Here is a 24,486-nt window from a genome sequence, read left to right on the forward strand (position 1 = left end):
CTTCATCAGATGCCATGAATTATAGAAAGACAATCGGAAGAGTTATTCCAGAAATTAAATATCCTTCGCTACATGATAGAACTTATCAGTGATGGCACGAGAGAGAAAGGGTCCACTCAATATTTAATGATATTCTTTTATTGATACCAAATAAATCAAAGTAGCATTGCCGGAATAAGCATCCCATGATAAGTTTATCTGGACGATCTTTTCTGTTATTTTTTTACTTCATTTCTCCATTTGACACTAAAGACCGTTCCTTCGGCCATAAGCTAGAGATTTTTATACAGAGAATCGACCATGGCAGTGAGCTAACATTAACATTGTCTCCTATGGCAATTTCCTGAAATTGTTATTCCACTGATCAAGTCTTATTTCCTTTTGGAAATATAATAAAACGACTTGCCATAAAACTTTGTGGCAGTTATCCTTTCCAAAATTTATCATAAATATGACTTGATGAGAGTCTTTTTACTATAGATACCATCATTTTGTCCTGTTTCTGGTTTTTGGGGTTGTTTTTTTTTTGGTTTGGGGGTGGGGGAGTGAGAGAGAGAGAATGAATAAAAAACTTAATAGGCCAAAAAACCCAGAAATGCTCCAGTCATAATATATATACCACTTGTCATATAAACTTGTCTTTTACTGAAAGGCACAACTTATTTTGCCATTTATTTCCCTGGCAGAGGAAACAGACAATTCTTCATCCCTTGTTTCTCTAGTGGATATAATAAATGGAAAATAAACAGCGCAGGGATGATTTCTTTTTTTCTTATTTTTTTTTTTTTTTTTCATGGCAGCTAAATTGACGACTATAAAGTGGGATTATGGGTTCCCTGCCTCAAGAGGGACAGTTCCGAGAGAGAGGGATTGATGCCGATATTACAATGTCTATCTGATCTGATAAAAAATTCGGGGTGCTCGAGTTGACTGACTGGTTAATAGGATGAGGGGACTAGTTTAACTTTGAGAACCCAATTTGGAAAAGTGACCTTATCGGACTGCCAACTTCCATCCAATACCTATTCTTAATGAATTACGGAGTTTTTGTACAATGTACTTTCTTGATTGTAAATAGATCTGAAATATCGTTTATTGATTAGATTATCATAGTGAACATCATAAAAAATTTAAACTGAAAATCCTACCTCTATAAGTTTGTAAAAATAGTACTGGCTGAGGAAGAAAAATATTTACCCCCCCCCCCCCCTTCCAATTTATTTTCAAAACCGACCAGAGAAAAGGCTCCATCTGTCAGACTTCCCGATAGAGACGAGATAAAATTGAGGACACAATATCTTATTCTATGGTAACAAGAATTTCTGGACCTCAGTGTCTTATAATTCACAGAGCATGTTCATCAATAATGCACTACATTCCTCCAAATTCCCTGCAGACACGATAGAGACAGAGACGCAGAGAATTTCGTGATTAGCCACAGTGTATCCCAGGCTGACCGGACACAGCTGTAGAGGTCGCGTAAGGTCAGCAGTCATACGACACAGGCACCAGACAGCCCAGAAATCATCCAATGTAAATAGATATGATGGAAGAGGGGGTGGGTTCTTATCAACACTGCAGTGCATAACATTTTTTACATCAACCAATCTACGTTTTGGTGCCACAATTTCACAATTTTCACTTAATATAATATGCTAACTTCAGGGTACCCTTATTTTCATGAAAAGCTTGGTAAAATTTGCAATTCTGCAAAAATTCAAACTATCACTATAGGAATTTGAAGGTGCTGGTATTTCAGATAGCGAAATTGGCTCACATTTTACAAAAAGCCCAAGCCTTGCTACTGCAATCAGAGAAAATTAAATTTGTGCCCCTTATCTGCAAACAATAAAACTGGGCTGGAGTCTCAGTAGATTTCCAAGTTTATGGCTCTCAATTATATCCTGGTTATTTTTTTCCCCAAATAAAATTCTTAATTAAATTACCACAAAACATTTATTATTCTTATTTTTCCTCTCCATCTCAAATTAATGTTGCGCACAACCTTAATGCAATGAAAAAGTACAATACAATTTTTTGTTTATGCTGATGGACCAACTAAATTAATAAATGTAAACTAGGATGGATTTATGAGAATCTCCACCTTTACTCAAAACGGATGGGCAGGTTTTGTGTACATTTTATTACAAAGTATGGATTTGGTAGTGAGCTAACCAGCACCTATCGTAAATTAATCATAGAAAGGACTCAAGTTTCACAGAATAATTCACATTAATTAACAGGGTTTATGTAAAATCAATTCATTTTTACAACATGTCTGGTACAATGTAATTATTGGCCAGGCCATCATCATCTGCTTTCATATGGAATTACTTGGTGTTGGTTTACAACAAATAATCAAGAGATATTAAAAATACTGAGATGGAGAGAAATATCCAACAAGACTTTCCAAAGGTCTCTGAAAACTGAAACTTTCTCCCAATGCTTACCGGTACAGCTTTTGAATTTTTAGAGTTCATTTTTTTTTTATCTTTCTACATGTATATGTCTAAGTAAACCCATCGAAGTCAAACCAAATTCAAGTGATTCATTTTCTTAAGTAAACCTACCGAAATGAAGGTATATTTATTCATGTGTGTTATATGTATCTGAAATTTTAAACCATTTTGTTTATGAGTCAACATGTTTTATTTCAATACCTTCTGCATTTTCATTGGGTCTCCTCCTTCGGAATTTTTTCTCCAGCCAATGGCAGGCGACGTATCTGAACCAGTCGACATGGCACTGGAGTAGGTGCTGTAGTTCCAGTTATCTCCCCTTGTAGCCGCGAGTTCCCCAGGGGTCAGGGCATTGGACTGGCACTCCATGGAATGTTCCGACTCCATAGAAAAGCTTGACATGGCTGATGGGGACTCGTGGAAGGAAGGGGTATAAGAGTAGTTTCCATGCTGACCATAACACAGGCTGCCGGTGTTGTAGACTTTACCCCCCTCGTGAGGAAAAACGGGGGAGTATAGTCGTGGATGACCGGGTGAGTAGAAAGTGACTGGTGAGTGAACTTCGGAGGAGCTGTAGAAGCCTCGTGTCGGGGTACATGACATGGCGCGGGCGGCCTCGGGTGATTTTGATGAAGGAGGGTTGAATTCGATATGACTGACACTGTGTACCCTGCGATGTTGGTAGCAATCAAAGCGATGACTAGGATCGCTGCAGAAGTTGGGCGAGGATTTGCTGGGATCGTTAGACAGAAAGCGTTGGCAGACCTGACATCTTGTGACTATGTCTAAAGAAACACAAAAAAATTGTTGATAATGAAATATCATAAAATTGCAATAAAATATCAATTTCACAACTACTCCAATCCTGCTAAAAGCAATTCAATGCCTGCAACTCAGTAAATAGTTTAATGATCCTGTAGGCATTCTCTTCTTTTGAAATTATCTACATAATTTCCTGCAGACTTAAAGCCTGTATATCAAATGACTCTGGTGGCGTTTTTACGATAAATGTTACAATGTCTGCCTTTCATTAGCTTTGTTATTTCGACCGACTAATCTATATCAGTCGTTTATCAGAATTCTAGCTGTGTCTACAGATTACAGCTTCATCTAATACCCATAATTCTCCATCTTTGAACTTTTGATGCTTATTGATCGATTCATGCAATCAAAACACAAAGTTGAAAGAGAATCAGAAAAAAATTTGCATGATCTCGGGATCTGAAACTTAGGATTGACTTTGTTATTTGTTATTTTTTGGTTACCATAGTAAGATGCCGAGGGCGATTTCACGGGTTTGCCTCCTTGCTTCTTTTTCTTCTGAGTTCCTTTATGGTTGCCCTACAAGTGAAGAGAAGAAATAAATATAATCAAGTCTAAATTTAAACCACTTCGTGAATTGATGCAGCCATGATGCTGCATCGAGTAATTATTGTCTAATCATTGCGATCTTTATTCTTATTTTATGCTTCAACAAGGTCAGAACAAGAGTAGAAATCAACATCTTTATGACTTTTTGGGGGGTTTTCAAAGCTCCCATCAGAGAGGAGCATGAAAAATGTTTCCTCTCTATGATTTTTACACTGATTTGATTGGTGTTAAATTTTTCATATCATTGCTGGACTGTTTTCATACACAGCCCACGGTTTCGTGCACGAAACACACACGCTTCAGTTGATGATGAATTGAAATAAGCCATTACTCCGAATTCGATATGTGGAATGTTTTCCAGCAAAAGTGACAAAACTCTACCCTTCCTTTCCAGTCCAGCTAGTTTAGAGTCTACAGTTTCATCAGCTCGGACTTTTAATGCTATTGTCATTCAGGGGTAGAATAATTTTCAGTTTAATAAAAAGATATTTGGAACACAAGGTCAATTACCCAAATGCCACAATTAAAAAGACTTTAATATTGAGTGATCTGGGTGGAGGTGAAGTAATTCTACACAATAATACATTTTGTAGCAAAATTCCAAAGGAAGACTTATCTGACCTCTTACTTAATACCCTCAATTATTTTTTTTATCATTAATTCCGGATCCCTTGGGATCACCAATTTTGCAAATACATAGAGAGATGTGGCAGAAAACATTATCCCTGTCCTATTCTTTGTTCTTCACGCTTCACAGCTCTCCGTGACAAATATGCTAGATATGATATCAAACATATCACTGTCTTTACAGATGTCATACATGCAACAAACCAAGACCCTTTCCCCATATCACACAATATAAAAACACAGTTTTATATCTGAATTCCTTGGAGGAAAAGATATCTTATGTCCAGGTTGTTTTTTCCCTTTCAATTCAATAGCACATTGAGAGTGCACCTTAGAAATGAACAAAAATGCATGACCCTCTCTTACCAAATATGCAACCAGCCATTCCCCATTGAACCCCCTCCCCTTCTCTTTCCCAATACGACCACCATTAGACAACTGATGAGACTTTCTGCACTTCCTAAGTCAAATATGTCAACCCCTGAGAACCCTGCATGACAGAGTCATGAGTTTGTCTGACTATCAAGATATCCTGTACTGATGTCAAGGAAGTACCCAGGAGTACTTATCAATGAACATGCTGTGCTCTTCCGATCATCCTACCCACCCCCTTCATTCCGCGGGATTTATCTCCATTAGTTATCAATTTATCTCAGGCCACCTACACTATCAAAGGTTCTCATGTCCACAGATTAAAATGTCAAATCCTATCTTGTTTGATAAATGAAGGAAATGCAAACTCGGGTGAACGACACATGAACTATGAGAAAACTGCCTGTCTTCAAAAACTCATATATTCTTGCACCATGCAAACTGGTATAGAGTAAATCTACAGATGTATGTTTTTAAACAAAATCTCATTTTTATAGGTACACCAAACCAGGTGTGAATGAACTTGCAGAACTAAATTCTTTAATACACAAGAACAGAAAACAAGTTGAATCACAACAAAATACCAATACATCAAAGAGAAATTTTCTTCCAATTGATCAACACTCTCAAAGAGTAATATCCCTTTATCTGGCCATTGTGCCCAGTTATCTCCCCTTGTTTGTAAGATGTTAACAAGATGGCGCTATGATCTGGTACATCTTTCTATAGTAACACACCTGTTGTTGATGCCATTCCCTTCGCCTCTCCTCTTCATACTGTTTTACCTAGGAAAACAAATAAATTAACCAAATAAATATCAAACTCACACTTAATGAACTAGGGCATACAAATAATATTAACATTCTGTTAACTGACATATTGTTTTAGGAAAAAAAATGGGGGTGCATGGCAAAAAAACTTGGCATAACATACACACACAAAAATTCTGCTTGACTTAAGGGAAATGGGTGCTAATAGGAAAAATAGGCAGGTAAATGAGTATCACTTGGTATCAGTCCGTACAACACCTGCAGTTTATCTACCTTAAATACCAAAGCTGCCTTGTTGTTTGATACATATTTTCTTTCTTGATATTAAAGCACAGACAGTAGCGTAATTCATATATTATACCTCCCCTGTAAATTACACAAAAACTAGGCATATCAAAACTAGACAGTAAACGACAGAGCGTATATGATCCTCCCTTTGATGGTCAGATGATCTGGATCTGTTGCATCTTTGTTGGCGACATTAATTTTTAAAAAAAAATAAATTCAAGACCTTAATATAAATTTTCAGGTCATAAATACTACAGAATTATACATTCTGTTCAAAATTGTAAGCTTTATAATTCTGGTTACATTTGTAGCTTTCTGCGGCTTCTCAGTTTTACTTGATCTGTGCATATATTAATTATTTTGAACACTTTCAATACACCCGCTATTCCCGGACAACAACACCAAGTGTTGACAAATGGTATTCACTCAGACACAGGCTATCCCCCTCCATTCGTCAAAAGAAAAACACCATTCATTCTTTATCTTGGCCCCCTCTTCATACCTAAATCCACCTGCTTATGAATCTGTGTACTATACATACACTCCGTGCAAATCCAGCAATTCTTTAATGTCTAATCCTAAAAATAACTTTGGGTTTATTTCTCGAGTGAATTCTATATCCTTTGCAAATACCTCTGGTATTTGAACAAGGGATAAGTTGGTATATTTTCTCCATTTCAGTATTGGTATGGCAGGTCTAAATAGTCATGGTGTCATGATATTGCAGATTCTCACAAAGGGCACCTGCTTCTAATCCCAATAAATGGGATTAAATCCCATCTAACAGGATCAAGGACCACATGCTAGTCAAGGGCACAAGTGCATGCTGAATCAAACTGAGACAGAAAATGGATGACTACACCTTATTTCTATTTCAAAACAAGTGTGGTTGTGGCTTTTGAACAAGAAAAACAACAGTATGATCAAATGCATATTGCCTTCAAGTACTTTCAAGTACAAGTTGTTGGAAATAGAATGTGGTGTGGTCTAGCTACTACAATAGGATAAAATCTATTTGGTCTCCAGCGTTGATGAATAAATGATTTTAGTGACTATAAAATTTGGATAAACCCTAAACTGACGTCAGAATATCAGTGGGAATCCTCAGATTAATTTTGTTTTTTACGTAATTCATCACATTCGTTTTTTCTTATTCATTAAGCAATCATTCACTCTTATGCAGTTCAAAATCCATCTTAATTTGCCTGTGTGTACACATATGATATAAAACAAACAGGCAATAATTTCCAGAGATTTGTATAAAAAAAATAATTTTTTTCTGTTTTTAAATTGGTAACAAATCTTCTCAGCTAAATAATTATGACAACGAGTGGAAAACAATACATCATCCCCTGACATTTCTCAACGTGATCATTCGGAGGAAACTCTGTGCATAACTGAGGTTAATGAATAAGCATTGCTCGTACACATTGTTGGGAAAAGTGTTTAAAAAAAAAACCCACCCAAAAAAACAACAAATTTCACAAAAATCCGGATATTGGAGCAAATGCAATAATCCATCTATGAGAACATCAACAATTAAATTACACACACCATGATTTGGTTTATATTTAGCCTCCATGATTACATTACATTTTAATTCTAATTTCCATGTTTCAGGGGCGTTTTTTCACTTCATTAACAATCTCATGACGATAAGCATGGGAAAAATCATTAGCATCAACAGGTGTATGTAAAAAAACTTTAAAAAATGGTTATAAATTTTCACAAAAAATGGAAAACCACCAAATTTCCTTGCCTCCTTATCTTGATTTCTCATGCTTTCATCACAATTTTAGCTTTTGGGCTGTCAAATGCAGGAAATAAATAGAATTTTCGACAAATTTTGCAGTAATGTCTACAACTTGCATGCACAAAATCCTGTTTGAATTTCTGAACTTTGCGGAAAAAATTAACGGAAATACTTGCTTCTAAAGAGAAAAAAGTATTAAAGTCTTTTCACATTATATAACGTTCTTATAAAAAAATCCCTGGAAAATATCTAGAAAATACCAATCTTGACATCTGCATTCATGATCACAGCGAATATGACATTATGGGAGAATAATGATTTTTGATAGAAAAGCTTGCATGATTCTCCAAGATAACCAACAATGTTTTAACTCATTTGAGTAACAAGGGAAAAATCATTTCTGACATAATTATAAGTCAGATGTTAAACAGACAAACGATTTGTCAGATGATGGCTTTAACGGGTAGATAATTGAGTAAAATACAGAAAGAGTCATCTCCCTTGATTAATAATCAATAAAATAATTTTTTTGAAAAAATATTTCCTGAACTTGAGTATATACACCAAATGCAGGCTTTCGCCTTGCAGATTTTCAAGCAAATAATTTTGAATGTTCCTAAAAAAAAATTACAAGTTGCCCTAGATATGATTTTGAATAATAAGGTCAAAACAGTATCATAGGAGGAGAAAATATTAATGCATGAAATACAAAAATTTGATATAAACCACATGGCAGCTATCACAGAGGTTAAATGTCCTATCAACAGCGTCCAAATCTTTCTTAAATATCGGGGCACTGATAAAGAAACCAACAAATGGGTTCTGCTATATGATGGGGAAACTTTTGAGAGGTTAATTCAGTTCAGGCCAGGTTTATTGGAGTAACACTTGTTATGTGTGTTGTACAAGTGTTCAACGTCAAGAGAAGGTTGTCCTACATACGTCATAACACTCAGAGAATTGGAAGTGACAATGCAGCAAGCAGGGAGCCGGCGCTTGCACAGAACAGGGAATTAAAGAGTGCAATTGCTAATAAAATATATACTAAAGAGATGTACTGCACTACTGGAAAAATTTGAACTCTTTACTAACACTTTCTAAAGATTTAGCAATGTCTATCACCTTGCATCAGTTTAAAGATCAGTATTATTATTTTAATCACCATCATTTTTTTTTTGGGGGGGGGGGGGGGGGTTGTTAAAAAAAACCCATTCACATGACACCATAACCAGGTGACTTCTAACCCAGTTGCAATTGTTTAACATTCTGCAGACAACTGTTTTCTAAATAAAAGCGGCTTGTCGTAAAACATCATAACACAGCTCTCAAGGCTATGTCCTCTCTCTTTCATTTTTTGGACTGACACAGTTTCCATTTATATAATAATGATAAAAAGAAACTGTCTGGGAAAGAAATAATGGCTCTCTCTCTTTCTTGCAAAACGCTGTCTGCCAGTTTCTTTGTTCATTCACAATACAAAACACAATTGTTTATTTCAAATAGCAGGAAGCACTTAAATCTAATTAATATTTGTACTACGTGTTTTGACATCAAACAAGCGATTTCAAAGTAAGCGGTAGACGTGCAGGTCTCGTTGAAATCAAAATTTGCCTCTAACAAGGAACAACAACTTCATATGATTCAAAACCGACTTCTAAACAATTTGTTTCCTCATACCAAAAAAAAATGTACGTTTGACAATCTAACTCGCAAACGTTTACAGATTGAATTAAAGACTTTTCAGATTAAAAATCAGAGACAGGTCGACAACTAGCCTTTCTCTGATTCCTGGGATCTAAGTCAAAAAAATGTTTGTTCAACTAATTTCAAAAGATTCTGATATATAGCCGAATAAAGAAATCAGTTAAGTATGGAAATCCTTTAACCCCTAGACCCCATTTGAAGAAGTGGAAACATCGCCACAATTCAAACAACGCGTCTCCCATTTACTGTGATGGGATCTTGTCATTTCTTAATCCCGTGGACACCAAGTAATCTATGGTCCGCCACGATTTATGTACTTGGAATTATTAACAGGACACTGGGTCTCAATTTCAACCTCACGTCTCGCCCTCCATTAGGCGATATTTCTCGTTTTCCTCCATCCAAGATCCGTCGCTCTGATTTATGTGGTAAATGTTACCGAGAGAGACTTATGAGTCAGATATTTCCAGGAGTCTAATGGACAAATCGTATTTTTTTTTTTTTTAATTGTCTACTTCGCTGCTGTCCTTTAAGTCAACTCACAGCTGTTTCATATGCCATTTTCTCTCTCTCTCTTCCCCCCCCCCCCCCTTTTTCTTTATTGTCCTGTTTTTTCCCTTTCATTGTCAACATTTCCATAACTCTTCCAAGATTTCGATCAGCTACAAGGGTCATATTGACAACTATATGTATCTACAGCGAAAACCAATCTGTTGCTAGAAAGATAAATTTCATCCATCGCTTGTAGAGCTCCAAATGTTGGCATAAAATCTTTTTTTCCCTCATTGCTAGTGTCATGTTTCGATCAAGAAAGACAGCGAAAATGTGTTTTCCAGCCAGCATTCAAATGTAGATCTTTTTTCCCTCTCTCAATAAGTGAGGATGTCACAAATGAGAGAGTGATACAAGAGGAATCAAGAAAATAATTTGGTGTTTGTCAAGATGCTAAACCATGCATGAAATGATGGATTTTTTTTCTTAACCATGCAACACATTTCAGATTTCTAATAATAATCTAAAGCAATGGAGTATTTTTCAAATATTTTTTTCAGCCATTGACTTTATTAATGAATGTGTGTGAACACTTATGAACTCAAATTTTAAAATTTAGGGCAAGTTCTACAAAATTTTTGGCAACATTGTCTGTAAGAAAGATGAAGGGAATCTTAATATAAATTAAGGTATATCATTTTAGTGAATAAGATACTTAAAATGATTTATACCGACATAATGTCATCTTTTTTGGTATATAATACATGTTATCCCTCAACCTCTGCCATCTATACTGATACACTTATACATTAGGACTATGTATTATTTAAAACATTGCCAACATCAAAGAAACAACTGAGTCCAAGTCTATGGGATGAAGACTTCAACTTTGATCTAAATTCTTCTCCAGTCAAGAAATTAGATCCCAATGTGAATATACATTTCCTTTGCACATATCCCATTTCAATGGTACAGCAAAGTGATATGGATGCCAAAACTATATTTTTTGGTGAAAGAGTAAAAAAAACCAGAGAGTGTGTTTTTTCTTCTGTTTGATTTTAAACTCACTCTCTATGGAGAGAGAGAGAGAGAGAGAGAGAGAGAGAGAGAGAGAGAGTGCCTTGTCTTTAACTCACCATGGCCATGGCCTGTTCTGTGGTGAGGGCTCCATCTTTGACCATCATCATCAATGCCTTCCTGTCCTCGTCGCTCATGGTGATATCTGTAGCACATAAATCACCTGTAATCACAGATAAGCAGAGACTTCACACTCAATTTCACTCCCCGTCTTAAATTATCTTTACTTCGTGCAAGAAAACTGGAGTTATAAATTTCATTACAATTTGTTGGGGTTTTTTTTGGGGGGGGGGGGGGGGGGGGCACATATAAATATTCAAAGAATTTAACATTTATTCTGAATATTTCTTCATATAAAGAACACAAGAAACTCTTTTAAATTTAAGAACACAAATTAAACTTTTTTGGAGGAAACAACCTGTTAATTTACCATCATGAGGCTTGTATTGGTTTTTCTTCCCCGACCGTCTGATACCCATGTTCCGGAAAAATCTCCCCAAGGAGGATGTTTTCTTCATCTTGTCTCCATCTTGTCCATCTAAAATAAAATGATTCATGCTCAGTCACAAAACTATTTCTGCTTAAAGAAACTAATGTATTTTGATAATCATAAGTTTATTTCTATAAATATAATTCATAAACTGAATAATTTTCAAGGGTTTTTTTCTAAAATTATTTATCTTCTTTATAATTGTGACAAAAATACTAAAGATGAGAGGAGAGGAGATCTTTTATTTCTTTAAAAGTTGAAAATTCATTAAGTCTTTTAGAGCTGAAAAGGGAGCATAACCCAAACTTAATTTTGAATCTTGAGAAGTTGTAAAAGTGTCCATTTCTTCAACTGAATGCATAATGTTATTTCTTCTTGATGTGTAAACTCACAGAAGACTCAAAAGCTAACACCCTTCTAAAGCGAGCATCAGAATTAACGGCGGAATTTAAGAGTCTTCAGATTACCTAATCAAACACTCCCCTGTCAACTGTTGCCGGAAAATCAAATACGGAGCCACTAAAACCGTCGTTAGAACCTGTCACTGACGCGATTGTCCACACATCCCCTGGTTCTGTTTAAAGGGGGGCTACATTAGGTTAACTGTATTAGAAGTTGCATTAAAACGTAACCCTAACAGGTTCTGAGGAGCAGAGGGTGTTCGAATGGCTGAAACGTGCTACATACATCAGACATAACACACTGATAAGCCTATAACATCACATTGTCACTGTCGAAACAAGCTGTCTAGTTTGCCATTACTTAAAAGCATCGCTTGTGATACTGTAAAAAAAAATTCTCGAAGCCTGTTTCAAACTATTAGTCACTTTTAAAGCAGCTTTAACAGGCAAGAACGGTAAAGATAACATAAGAGCTCATGTACAATTTGCCTCAAGTCACCATTCAAAACATAAACTGCAAGCTTTCCATTAAAAATGGTGTCGTTTGACTGAAAGTGTGATTTTAAGAGTAATTCTGCATCATCAAGCACATCTTTGTTAATCTTATCAGCAACACATTTCTATGAAGTGATGAAAAATCTGTAATTTTCCAAATAATGCTCATGAGAGAAATCTGTCTATATTGATAAAAAGCAAAAAAAGAGATTTGCAATCCAAATTACAAGCCTATATCATCCTTAAAATTAGATTGTTTACACATTGTACATTCTACTACTAAATTATAAAATTATTCATAAACAAAATCTTCCTTGGTTACAAAATTACCAATTTTACATACTGGTATTTACAAAAATGAAAATTAATATTCTTATTACATGTATGTATATTATCAAAGTTTCAATAAATTTGCTTTCCATAACAGGTTTTTTACAAATTGGTTTTTAAATTAATAGACCAAGAAACCATGTGTTGTCTTGCATATTGTTTCATTAGGTCAACATATCTTTCATTAAACATTGCAACTTCTTTTGTTCAAGTTATACAAATACTAAAGTAGTAAGAATACTTTTTGAATATCGGAGAATTCTTTGAAGGCATAATAAAAGAGGTGGAAGAATATGAACATGCAAACTGATAGATATAGCTATAAGCGTATTCCATGTAGCAAACAAGGTTTGAAATGTTTACAAGCCAAACCAAGAGAAAAATGAGAGCATGCATGTTTGAATCAAATAATGGCTACCTCTACTGGAAGTTAAGGGGAGACAACAAAAACCTGTAGAAAAGAAAAACCATCACATCACCACAGAAAAGATGTATATATATGTAAAATAATTGTTTACTAAAGGCATTCAAAATCATCATTTATGTCATGCAAAATTGTACAAATAAACAAAGAACAGCTAGTTCAGTTTAAATAGAAAACTTTCACCAATTTAAATTAAATTAGTTGACTAGTAAGGAATTAATACATGAATTTGAGAAAATTCTTAGACCTTCATTATATATTATAATAAACACTATACAAAATCATTGACAATGTCATGATCAAGGTCACCATTAATGATTTTTAATAATACTGGTGTAAATGTATATTTAGGTATCTGACATATGAAATACTTTGATATTTGTATCATATATCATAATATGATACAGATCAATATAGATGTACAGCCATAAATTCCCTAGTAAAAAGCTAAACTCAATAAGGTCAATACTTTTCTGCAGCAAATTTATTTAGATCCATCCAACATGAGAGATAACACTCACGAGTGATACATCTAGAGTATCTAGTTTTGTGTGGTATTTTGATCTAGGCTATAGACTTCAGCATTTGCCAACTCGTTTGGCCATTGATTTCTGGTTGAGGACAGTTCCAATGATACAAACATGATGTCTGACCAGATTCTGCTGGGGGTGAGGGAAATCCTGACAGCTAATCAGGGACAGCATATTAGGAATCACCATTGTTCATGTTATAGAACCCTATTGTTACAGACCAAGAAATTCCCCACAGTAAATCTAGTCCCTAGTCATGATATTCAAGACTAATGAATTAAAAGTACATGTAATTGTTTTCTCTGCATATTCTAGCTGGCCAAAATGTGTTCAAGACATGTTTATCAGTTATTGCTTCAATAAGTACAAAATGGCTAAAAATTGTACACATACACTGTAAAATTTAAAGAATATTATGTATTACGTTTATGAAGTTGAATCTTGCCAACATTCTCAACATAATTCAAAGATGTAGCAACATTTAAAAAAAAATCTCTATAGTTTCTTTCATGTAGCCAAAACTGCCAATTTGAAAGCACAAATTCTCTTCTTATAAGTACATTTGATCCTGTCTGTAGCAACTAAAAACATTGAACACTGAGATACCTACAAGAAGATGAAGTTCAAAGGAATTTTATAACCCTTTACCACACATTTGATAAATCTAGTTTGTACAGATAAAATACAAATAGAAAGCTATCATCTCGATCAAGACGACTTCTTGGGCATTAAGCTTCGAACAACAAAAGATTTCAATACTCGCTTTCTGACAGTTTGTTTTTTTAAGTTTATAAGACGGTAAAGTCCTATCTATTGATTTTACTTTGACAGAAGTATATTCATTTTGGTTTCCATGACAATCCAGAACCAGAGAAACTAATGTGTTAAAGATTTTCATTTCACTGATTTTTCTTTTTTTAACACCCAAGCTGTTGTTCAATAATGGGTCCATAGCCCAAGAAAGCATATTTGAAGTCTGGGTCTTATATGTGACAAGCAACACAAAAAGATAGTGGAGAAAAATGGGGCTTCCTGTAAAGAAAAGTCACTCCTTAGAGAAACCCTAGAAACAAAACAAGGAAATGGAGATGGCTGGAGAAGATGAAGGAACAAACATAAAAACTGTTTTCCCTGGCTAAGTGTTTGGTTTTAACGTTAATGACCATCCACAACAAGAAACGTTAGTATTGATTCTATAGAACTCTTTGCATTCAACAGTCTCCCTACAGCAGCTGCCCAGGAGAGGCATTCTATGAGAGAGGAAGCATTCGGTGTATTAAAATTCTGTATCAATATTATTTTTTGCTGAAGTTACGAAGAGCTCAGCTAGCCGATACAGCCGACAAGTACCTCAGATTGCGTCTGCATACAGACAGCGCCAATTTTCAATACTACGTTAGAACAGTCACTGCCTCTCAATGGAGGAAAATTAAGCAGATATTGTATTTCAAGCATTCTTCATCCTATCCAATGGCACTGCTAAATATCTGGAATATCACATGCCAGCCATTAATTTTTTCCCTATCATTAACAGCCTGTTTCCGAGAGCTTCGGTGAAAAAACTTATTAGCAGAGCGCATCGCTTCCACTTCAAGCACCAGGTAAAGAGGCCTTCTGCAGCAACTTTAGTCCTACGATTTATCGCGATCCATAAATTATTGATTGAGTAAAAAAATTTCCGGATGATTTTCTTTCCATCAAATAATAGAGGGATTAATCTGAAATCCTGTATGTAGAATATTTCTTCCCATCCTTACAAATTGTTCGGGAAAAAAAATCCATTGAAAGAATTCAGAGTCGCAAGGGACATCTTACTATGATGAAAAATATCAATGCATTGACTTCAGAATTCTTATGATGTGAGATAAGAAAAAAACCTATAATGTTAAATTTCCTGATTGAAAAATTTATGAAAAAAGTTATTTCATATTGATTCTTCCTGAATTTTAGTCATAATTTTCAGCTAATTGAATGTTGTAATGTTTCCATTAAAGTTTCAAATAGTTTAGGGAGTAACTATTAATATCAAAACTATATACAAGCAGATATTGTTTAATGACATTGAAGCATTCATTTTCAAAAAAATAATCTTCCATTTAATACATTCCCAACTTAAGCTACAGCAAGACATTTTGTAACCAAGACACATTAGATAGGTCATTAGATAAGAAAGCGTACAAAATCAAATGATGAATTTTGGTAAAATGAAATTACAGCTATTAAGGAGATTATTAATACAGGATTCTTTGCATGTGTATAATAAAAAGAAATCAAATATGCAAGGCATTTTTGGGGGTTCTAAAAGGCTAGCACAATAGTTGTAAGATCTTTATAGCTTTGCTATCCATATAAATTCTTGGCTTGATACTGGTGCTTACAAAGACTCCAGCATCACCTCTTCAAAAACTCTCCTCCAAAACAGAATAAATTCCTATCAAAATTGTTATATCATACAAGAAGTGATGGAAGCTTTTTCAATGCTGCAAAACTTTTCGGCAGATCGAGATTCCTCAGGGGCAAAAAGAAGGAAAACTAAAGAAGGTGAAATAAAAGTTGCACCGATGGAGCATTTACCCAACCTAGTCTGCACTTTAAAAATCATGTTATAGTGTCAATTAACTTGAAGCCTTTTCGTGCATACATGCATATTCAAGGAATTGCTCAACAACACAATTTGGGAGTGCAAATATTTTGGCAGAAGACTCCGACTTACCGGAAGATCCAATGGTCATGTAGTTAGCCTGGTAAAGACCTGCATCTTGTCTGCAAAGACAGAAAGAGAAAAAAGTTCTTTTATTAGCAAAATCGCTAAAAAAATTTCAAATACATTTTTATCATATTAAAATGAAATCTCATTGAGATATATATAAACCTCAATAAAAAAACAAAACATGCAAAGGTAGTCTTCACAGTAAACTAATATTTTTTTAAATAATGGAGTTATGTAAAAAATTTAATAACTCAGATAAATTGCGAGATGTGTACTGAGTTCAGTGTAAATGTAGAATGAATCATTTCATATTGAATGTTTCCTGAATTTTTCATATCGTGAACTAGCTCACTGTGCTATAGCACAATTGTGGGCAACTGGGCACAAAGCATTATACGAAACGAGGAGACTTTTGCTATATTGGTGGCATCCTCATTTGCATTTTGTTTCCAATGAGAGTCATAAAAAGATCATGAATTTGACGACCAGACAGTTCTATCGGTGGGCTCCAGTAACGATAAACTAGGGATGGAAATCGCAAACGACAATACAACAACAATAAATCTACCCCTATCTCTATATGTAGATATACAAACGACAATACAACAACAATAAATCTACCCCTATCTCTCAAACTAATCACTTCCATAATTGTTTGCCTCTTTCCAAAGTCTAACCCTTGTTGCATCATAAATTTTCTTTTAGACTCCCGATTATTTGATTTTTATGAACCCAGATCTACGGGGGGTTTTTTTTGAAGTGAAATCAATAATGACTGAAACAATATGAAATCATGATTAATTAATTGGGATGCAATTCGTGTTTTTTTTTCTATTGTTTTTTTTTTTTTTTTGTCAGCAAGGTTTGCAAAACTCCATGGCAACATCCAATCAGGACGGTGAAGAAATTCCACACTGCCTAAAGCCATGCAGGGCCAAAAACTGATAGAAGTCCTCACCAAAACAAAGAGGGATTTGGGTTTTATTGATACATTTCCTAGAGACAGACTATTGATGGGAATAAGTCTTCAGACAGAATCTGTGCATCCTCAGACATACTAAAGACACAATCAGGGTGATACAGAATTGAACAGCTTTGGACAATTTGTTTGATGTAATCTTCAAAGACCTTATTGTCTGCTCTTTAGTGTTGGGAGGAACAAAAGCTGCACCACAGTATCAATCTATTGAGTAAATGTATACACTAGAACATCTGCAATAATGGAATGTGCTTCTCAAATATTTACCTGCATGCCAGCAGAAGTGTTTGTTTAAGACTATAAGCAAAAATCAACAGGCTTTATCCTTTTAGAAAGTACCAATATAGGAATTCTCTGAAAACTCTAACATCTGGACTATTACAGAGTAGGCAAATAATTTCTTGTCTCACTTAAACAAACTTTAGAAGAATTGATTCAAGACCTGTCTACCGGGCAATTTTAAAGTAATTTTACACCAATGACTGGGATAACTTCTCCAGATTACTTTCAGAGTTCCATAGTGTCCAAACAACGCTGGCCACCATAAGTGGATTAAGGTACTGTACAAACCACTTAGAGATTTGTGGTCGGGGTACCAGACAAAGGGTCACAAGTTCAATAAAGTAACAGATTGTTTCCCCTTGTTATGAGGTTTGTTAGCATCAGCTGCTGCCCCTCGCTAACAGAAGACCACGGTCTTTGTGGTTAAATGAGCTCACACTATACAGACCACTAAACAAGGCCGTCCGCAACAGATTCAGGGCCTTGTGATTTGCATATGTGGCACGTACGATGGAAGGTTACGCTAATCAACAAATGCAAATGACTTATGTTTGTTCCTTATTTAAATAACTTGAAAAGATTTACAAAATTAGACATGCTTTCACGGAAAAAAAGTAGCAATGTTACTAATGTATCTGCACATGCTCTTTTAAGAAAGTTCTGTCAATAAATGTACATTACACGTTTGATAAAAAAAAAAATTTTTTATAATACAGGCCTATAGGGGAGTAGATTGTTGGTTCTCTAATGTATAGGGATGATAGTTTTTTTTCATTTATAGATACTTTACCATTAGTTGTACTTGTAGAAACAACTACCAGTAAGTCTTAATTATCCAACCAATTTATGGACCCAGAAACATGTTCAAAGGGAATTTTGTAATACCTAAACACCATATATGAAAGAATAATTAATAATCTCTACTATTGCGTTACATTTAACTATCACATTTTCATTTGACATTTATTAAGTGTCTAGCAGAAACTCTTTTATTGCACTTCAAAGAAGAACAGAATATATTCCAAGAATCTACATGTCTGAAGTTTTGAGGTGATTTGTGAGAAACATTCACAATAGCTTAATCAGTCCAGGTCAACACAATAACTGTCAAGACTCGATCATTATAGATAATTGGCACGATCAAGTTTGCTTTTTTTATCAACACGATTAGAAGAGAGAGAGAGCTAAAAAAAAAGAAAAAAGAAAAGGAAGGATCTATATTCCATAGCTTAGATTTTATTGCCATTAGCACTTAACTCTCTGCACAAATAAAATCCAGAGAAGTGAAAGAAGAGCTGTCACAACTAAAGATTCCGAAATCTAAACAGCCCCCAGGACGTGTGCTGATTAGAACTATTCAACATGCATTGTGCTCGGGTGATAGATCTTAATCCTTCACCTCCGATCACAATACATAGGTATAATAGTCGAAAAGCCCCTCCAGGACTTCACAGTTGTATTCCGTGATTTATTCCCGATAAATGTATGAAGTAAAAATTCCTGAGCAATTACAATTATCACTGTGAAAATATTTTAATGCCTGTGCAAAAAGTGCTTGAAAACTCGTTTTTCTTTATACATGTATATACACCCCCCTAAGATATCCACTGAAAGGAGAGAGAGAAATTAAAGAACTTTGTTATGAGATATTAAACAAATATTTTTCTTCAGTTTCATTGATATACAAAATGGGGATATCAAGCACTTAATGTGTGGGTGAGGGATTGAACTTTAACTTATGGACTTATTATCAAACTTAAAAGTCGAAATAAGGACAAAGTTAGACAGAAGGAATTGTTGGCATTCTTATTAAATAAACACAAAGTCAAATTCACATATACCCGGTATATATTTTTTTTGCCCTCTATGAGAAAACAATCATTCTGACCAACTCCAATACTTATCTTTAATTATATCTTAAGGCTCTTACACTTCATGATTTTTTTTTATTTCACAGAAAACTCATTTTGCAGCATGCAGGAGTGATGTCTACACTTGATAAAGAATTTACAGGCTCTTGAGACAAGTGGTTTCACACCCTAGTCATTGATCAGCTCTTGAAGTCAAACACCCAATCAGTAGTCCCCGACTTCCACTTGACGAATACATGAAAAAGCAGTTATCACTACTCTGTAATGTCTGTCTTCATTTAGGTTTTCCCCACACAAACCAGTGGAGTTTACCATTAAAATTTCTACAAGGATTCAAAACTACTTTTTTTTTTTTAAATTTTCTCTTCTTTCGAAATTATATGCATAAATCTTTCACACCACTTGTGAATTTGGCAAAACCTTTTAAAGTTAATCATGCTTGCCTGAATAAAGCAATTGAACAACATTATCTAATAGAATACCCTATTTACACATGCAGACTACAAATTACGTCGACAGGTGATTTTTTTTTTACCTGCGAATGCATATAACGGCCCAGTTCTAAACATTTTATTACTTTATACATGTATGCACCATAGATCAAAGGTATACTCTTATCCTATAGAACATTTATCTGTATGACATTTGGAATCTCCTCCTTGCACTTCATGTCCACATAATACTTCATGTGGACGTGTAAAACCTAGTGTAAGATATGTGTGTTTTCTTGTACCCAGATAGGATGGATATCACAGTAACAAGTCCTGATATATACTCCGTGTGTTATACATTGATCTGTGTGGATCATCACCTCAGGCCTACATTATCACAAATTTATCTCTGTCAATAACAGATAACATTGTCTATAACGGGTAACCCTGAAGAACACCAATGATGCTTGCTAATTATTCAGTGATTATGATGATAAAACAATTGGATAGAAAGGGCATTCATTCAACATTTACTGTGGTTTCATCAATATTCGTTGAATATCAATTTTCGTGGATTTCGTTTTTGAGTTGATCCACGAAATTAAATGTTTATTGAAATGCAACTTCTGTTAACATTTTGTATTGATTGGGTCATTGGCCACGAATTTACATATCCTTGAAACTGTGATTTTCACTTTATCCACGAAAATTGATACCCTTGAATATTAATGAAACCACAGTACATCAGATTATTATGTTACTCTTATAAGAATCATTGAATTATTTTGTCTATCAACCATCATGATGATTTATTCATCATTAACTTCTTTTTTCATTCATTCATTCATGCATTTTAAACTAAGTACACAAATGGTACCCTATCATGGACCTCTCCTCTTAAGTTACAATGTAAGACCTCTCCCTCCCTTTTTTTTCTTTTTTCTAATTAGCTAGTTGCTAACCTTCAAATAGATTTGGTTTCACAACTTTTACAAAATTCATTTAAAAGGCTCTTTAAAGGACATAGAATATGACATAATGACTTTTATCTTTGCAGTTTACATGTGTATAGCTGAAAAAAAATCAATGAAAAAAGTATAAATTCTATTGGCATTTTGGTTTTAAATATTTTAAACTTCCCTGTGGCCATTTTAAGAACAGGGTGTGTGAAGTCATTGATGACAAAGAAATATTCAAGAAAAGGATTTATAATGGCAGTAAAGTTACATCATACAGAAATTTTTGGACACATTTCATCTCTTGTATGAGATAATCATTTCCTTATCTTGATTTAAGAGAAGGCCAGTGCAAATATGTATTGCCTAAAAGAAAGATATGGAGATTAGAACAAAAGATACGAGGGTCCAATAAAAGTGAACCTCTCAGTGTTGATTTCTTATTTCTATGTATGTCTACCTTCTTTTCCCCTTCTAATGTCCTGATTTTTAAATAGAGAACCATGTTTTGACAACATTTTGATTACCATGAACAACACATTGTCTACGTATTTTATCAAAGATCCCCTAATTGAAGTGCCAAAGAAAATTAATGAGATAGCCAGGTCGTTCATTGAGAAATCTTTCAATGAATCAATAATTCTCTTTGATGTTTGTATGTAACACAGAATTTTACTATAATTATCAAAAAATGTGATTTCTAAATTGTAATTATATAGTCTACTTATAAGTATAAAGTATTGACATTGAATTTTCCATATTCTTTATGATTTTATTTCACTGCGAAGAATTTTTTAATCGGTGGAGCAGCAGATATTTATTTTTCCCACCTTAGAGATTTAAACAGACTAGAATTTTTCATTGCTTAACGATGTGTGATGCATGCAAACTTTCAAAGAAAAAAACCCATAATAAAACTCTTAAATGCAAGAACGATTTGAAAGAATATCAAAATTTAATTGCTGGGTGTTTCAAGAGACCTTTGGGAACAAGCTTAGCAATATTCAATTCGAGAAGCGATATTCACTGTATGTATAGGGGGATGAGACTTTTCCAATTCTCAAAACGGTGAGACGATACCTGTAACACAGAGGTTATGCACATGTACACAGACAGTTCAATAGGGAGGTCGAAAGGTGAAAAACTTACCTGGAATTAAAGGTGTGAACTTTTACGAGTCTGTCTCCATCCATATGACTAGTAGAGGGCTGAAATTTTAAAAAATAAATCTTATAAGTGATTTGTAAGTTTCTTTCATTTATTTTTTGTTTTCAAAACCAATCAAAATAAAAATTCTCATACGATAACATGCATATACATGTATTGATGTGCTTGATGATGGATAAAGTGAAGAAAAATCAAACTTAAATGATACATGTACTGTTAAACATGCAAGACACTTTTTTTCTGTCATGACCGTTGAAATAATCACAATTATTAAAAAAAAAATTGAAAAACTTTATATTCTAAATGTGCAGTGTGTATATCAGCTGAGTAAGATGGTGAGGTATGCATGAATCACTATTACCTATTGTCTATCTGAATGTAATAGATATATAATGTAAAAACCTGATTATCATGCAATACATTTGTCACCCTCGACACAGGTGTACATACATTCTAGACATTACACAAAGGATGAAGATACAATGACGATACAAAAATATGATACACGATACAGCCCACGATACATATACTTACAGGGGGACAGTTGGGAAGTGCTGGGGGTATGCTACCCTGGAAGGGCACATGATGGGGGGTGAGGTTTGAACACCCAGGACTAGGGGTCCCAGACGAGCATGACGAGGGTGAGGTAGGAACTGCCTGTAAACACAAAACATATAGAAGACACATGGGAAATGTGACACAAGGTTACACAATGGGGTGCCTAGTAACAGGACTGGCTCAAAACAAATAGGTTTACAAATGTTGTATGAACAATAATTAACAAAGCAGAGCACAAACTTTTAAAAGTCATTTTCACAGCAAAAAAGAGGGTGGGGGCTGGGTTTTTTCTTTAATTAATTGAATCAGACCTGGAACAACGTTTCAGACGAGAGAGCCTCGCGGTAGAGTTTGAGAGAGCACGGAGACACTATGACGAGATGAACCGACGATGGAGGGTAATTGATACATCTGATAGCATTGTAACTACCCGAACAATCTAACCCCATGACAGAATTAACTCGTCTGATTAAGGAGTGTGCCATTCAGGTCGGGGTATCAGAATTCTACCCCACTTCAGCCTTCTCGCCCTGAAGCATGCACAAGTCGAGAGTTCTCTCTTAACTCCAGCCTTAGAGGGATATGTTTCTATTAACAGTAACCGGATCATTAAACAAAGAATTTTTATATTCTCAGATTTTGGGACCATGCACCCATTAAGACACTGAACAAAATTGTTCCGGAGGCCTCATTTGCATAAAGGTGCTAAAAATGGACCAGCCTCTTTGATTTGGTGGGGATACCAAATTGCGGCAAAAGTTTATACAAGTGTTTCTGGCCCTGAAAAACCAGTTGAATGGAGTGGATAATTTAATGGCTATTGAGAACTCTTTGTGGTACTTCCATTCCACTTTAAAGCCCACTAACATGGTGTTAATGTGGGCATTATGTGGGTTACGACCCCTTCAGCACCACTGTGATGTCTTAAAGCACAAAAACATGGCTACACCCTATTTAACATTGTCTAACGGTTTCAATGCAAAGGCTACTTTCTACAAATTTTAACATTCCTAATAAAAATTTTACAGTTCATTTCCACATCTTCAAATCCCTGGAAAGATTTATTTTCATTCAAGGAAACTCCATCTCAAGGAGGAAATTTTTTTTTCTTTTCAAATAACAAATTGCACATCTGCTTGTAATTGCATATCAAAGGGATGTCTGCTTAACTAATAAAGCCACTACTTTAGATGCAATAAATCTGCCCTTATGCACATGTGACATCCCTCAAAGTGCCCATAAATCACTAAAACCTGTCCAAAGCTTCCCCCCCAAATCATCAGCACTCTGGGCCACACAGCCTCCCCAACCCTCAGTTTGACCTTCACCTTTCAAACCCCCTCCTCCCCTCTCCCCCTGTTCTCATTCAAACCCCAGTATCTCAAAGTTTCCCTAATGTTTAGTAACAGCTTGTCATATGTTCAGTAATCAAAAAAATACATCCATAAAATGTAACCAGATATTCTAGATTCTGTTCTTTCCTAACAGTTCCGAACAGTTTAACAAAAAATAAAATTAATCCTGACTCATTTGCTAGCTAGCTAGTCCTCCCCTAGCTGTGTGAAATTGCTGGGTGGTCTAATATCTGTGTCTCTATGCAAATAATCATAAATGATTATACCCCTCTTGTCTCTGTGGATAACGGGTTCACAATACACACCTCTACACACAGATTATCTCTAATAAGCAGCTGAATATGGACCTGTATACAGAAACATTTGGATTATTAGATAGCCCTGTAAACACAGAGACTGCCCATTGTCATCCTATCCACTCGTCCTAACCTCGATAAAGGACTGGCCAGTTGATAAATTATGATAGTGGCTAAAATTGCTGTACCAACAATCTCCTTTTCAACCCACTGTATGTACGTGTGTCAAGTTTTTTACATTTGTCTTTCCAACTAATTTTTTCAATTAATTTGGTTAATAGACTAAAATCCGATTAAC

At 34.9% G+C, this 24,486-nt stretch overlaps 1 protein-coding gene across 6 annotated transcripts in view; it reads right to left on the bottom strand.

The window, feature by feature from the left end:
• The window catches only part of LOC128183367 (SAM and SH3 domain-containing protein 1-like), a 42,136-nt gene that overhangs the window by 7,358 nt on the left and 10,292 nt on the right, over nucleotides 1-24,486 (bottom strand). Inside the window, exons 3-11 of one of the 6 annotated variants that reach the window (XM_052852351.1) lie at nucleotides 22,514-22,636; nucleotides 21,962-22,020; nucleotides 16,297-16,346; nucleotides 13,048-13,080; nucleotides 11,344-11,451; nucleotides 10,973-11,058; nucleotides 5,567-5,614; nucleotides 3,725-3,800; nucleotides 2,661-3,244 (exon numbers count right to left, since the gene is read on the bottom strand). In XM_052852351.1, coding sequence (XP_052708311.1) covers nucleotides 2,661-3,244; nucleotides 3,725-3,800; nucleotides 5,567-5,614; nucleotides 10,973-11,058; nucleotides 11,344-11,451; nucleotides 13,048-13,080; nucleotides 16,297-16,346; nucleotides 21,962-22,020; nucleotides 22,514-22,636 — 1,167 coding nt within the window. Of the gene's footprint in view, nucleotides 1-2,660; nucleotides 3,245-3,724; nucleotides 3,801-5,566; nucleotides 5,615-10,972; nucleotides 11,077-11,343; nucleotides 11,452-13,047; nucleotides 13,081-16,296; nucleotides 16,347-21,961; nucleotides 22,021-22,513; nucleotides 22,637-24,486 lie in introns of all 6 variants that reach the window. The other 5 variants (XM_052852350.1, XM_052852355.1, XM_052852354.1 and 2 more) reach the window with 5 other exon arrangements.

Source organism: Crassostrea angulata, chromosome 5, assembly GCF_025612915.1.
Source record: "Crassostrea angulata isolate pt1a10 chromosome 5, ASM2561291v2, whole genome shotgun sequence".
Classification (NCBI taxonomy): domain Eukaryota; kingdom Metazoa; phylum Mollusca; class Bivalvia; order Ostreida; family Ostreidae; genus Magallana; species Magallana angulata.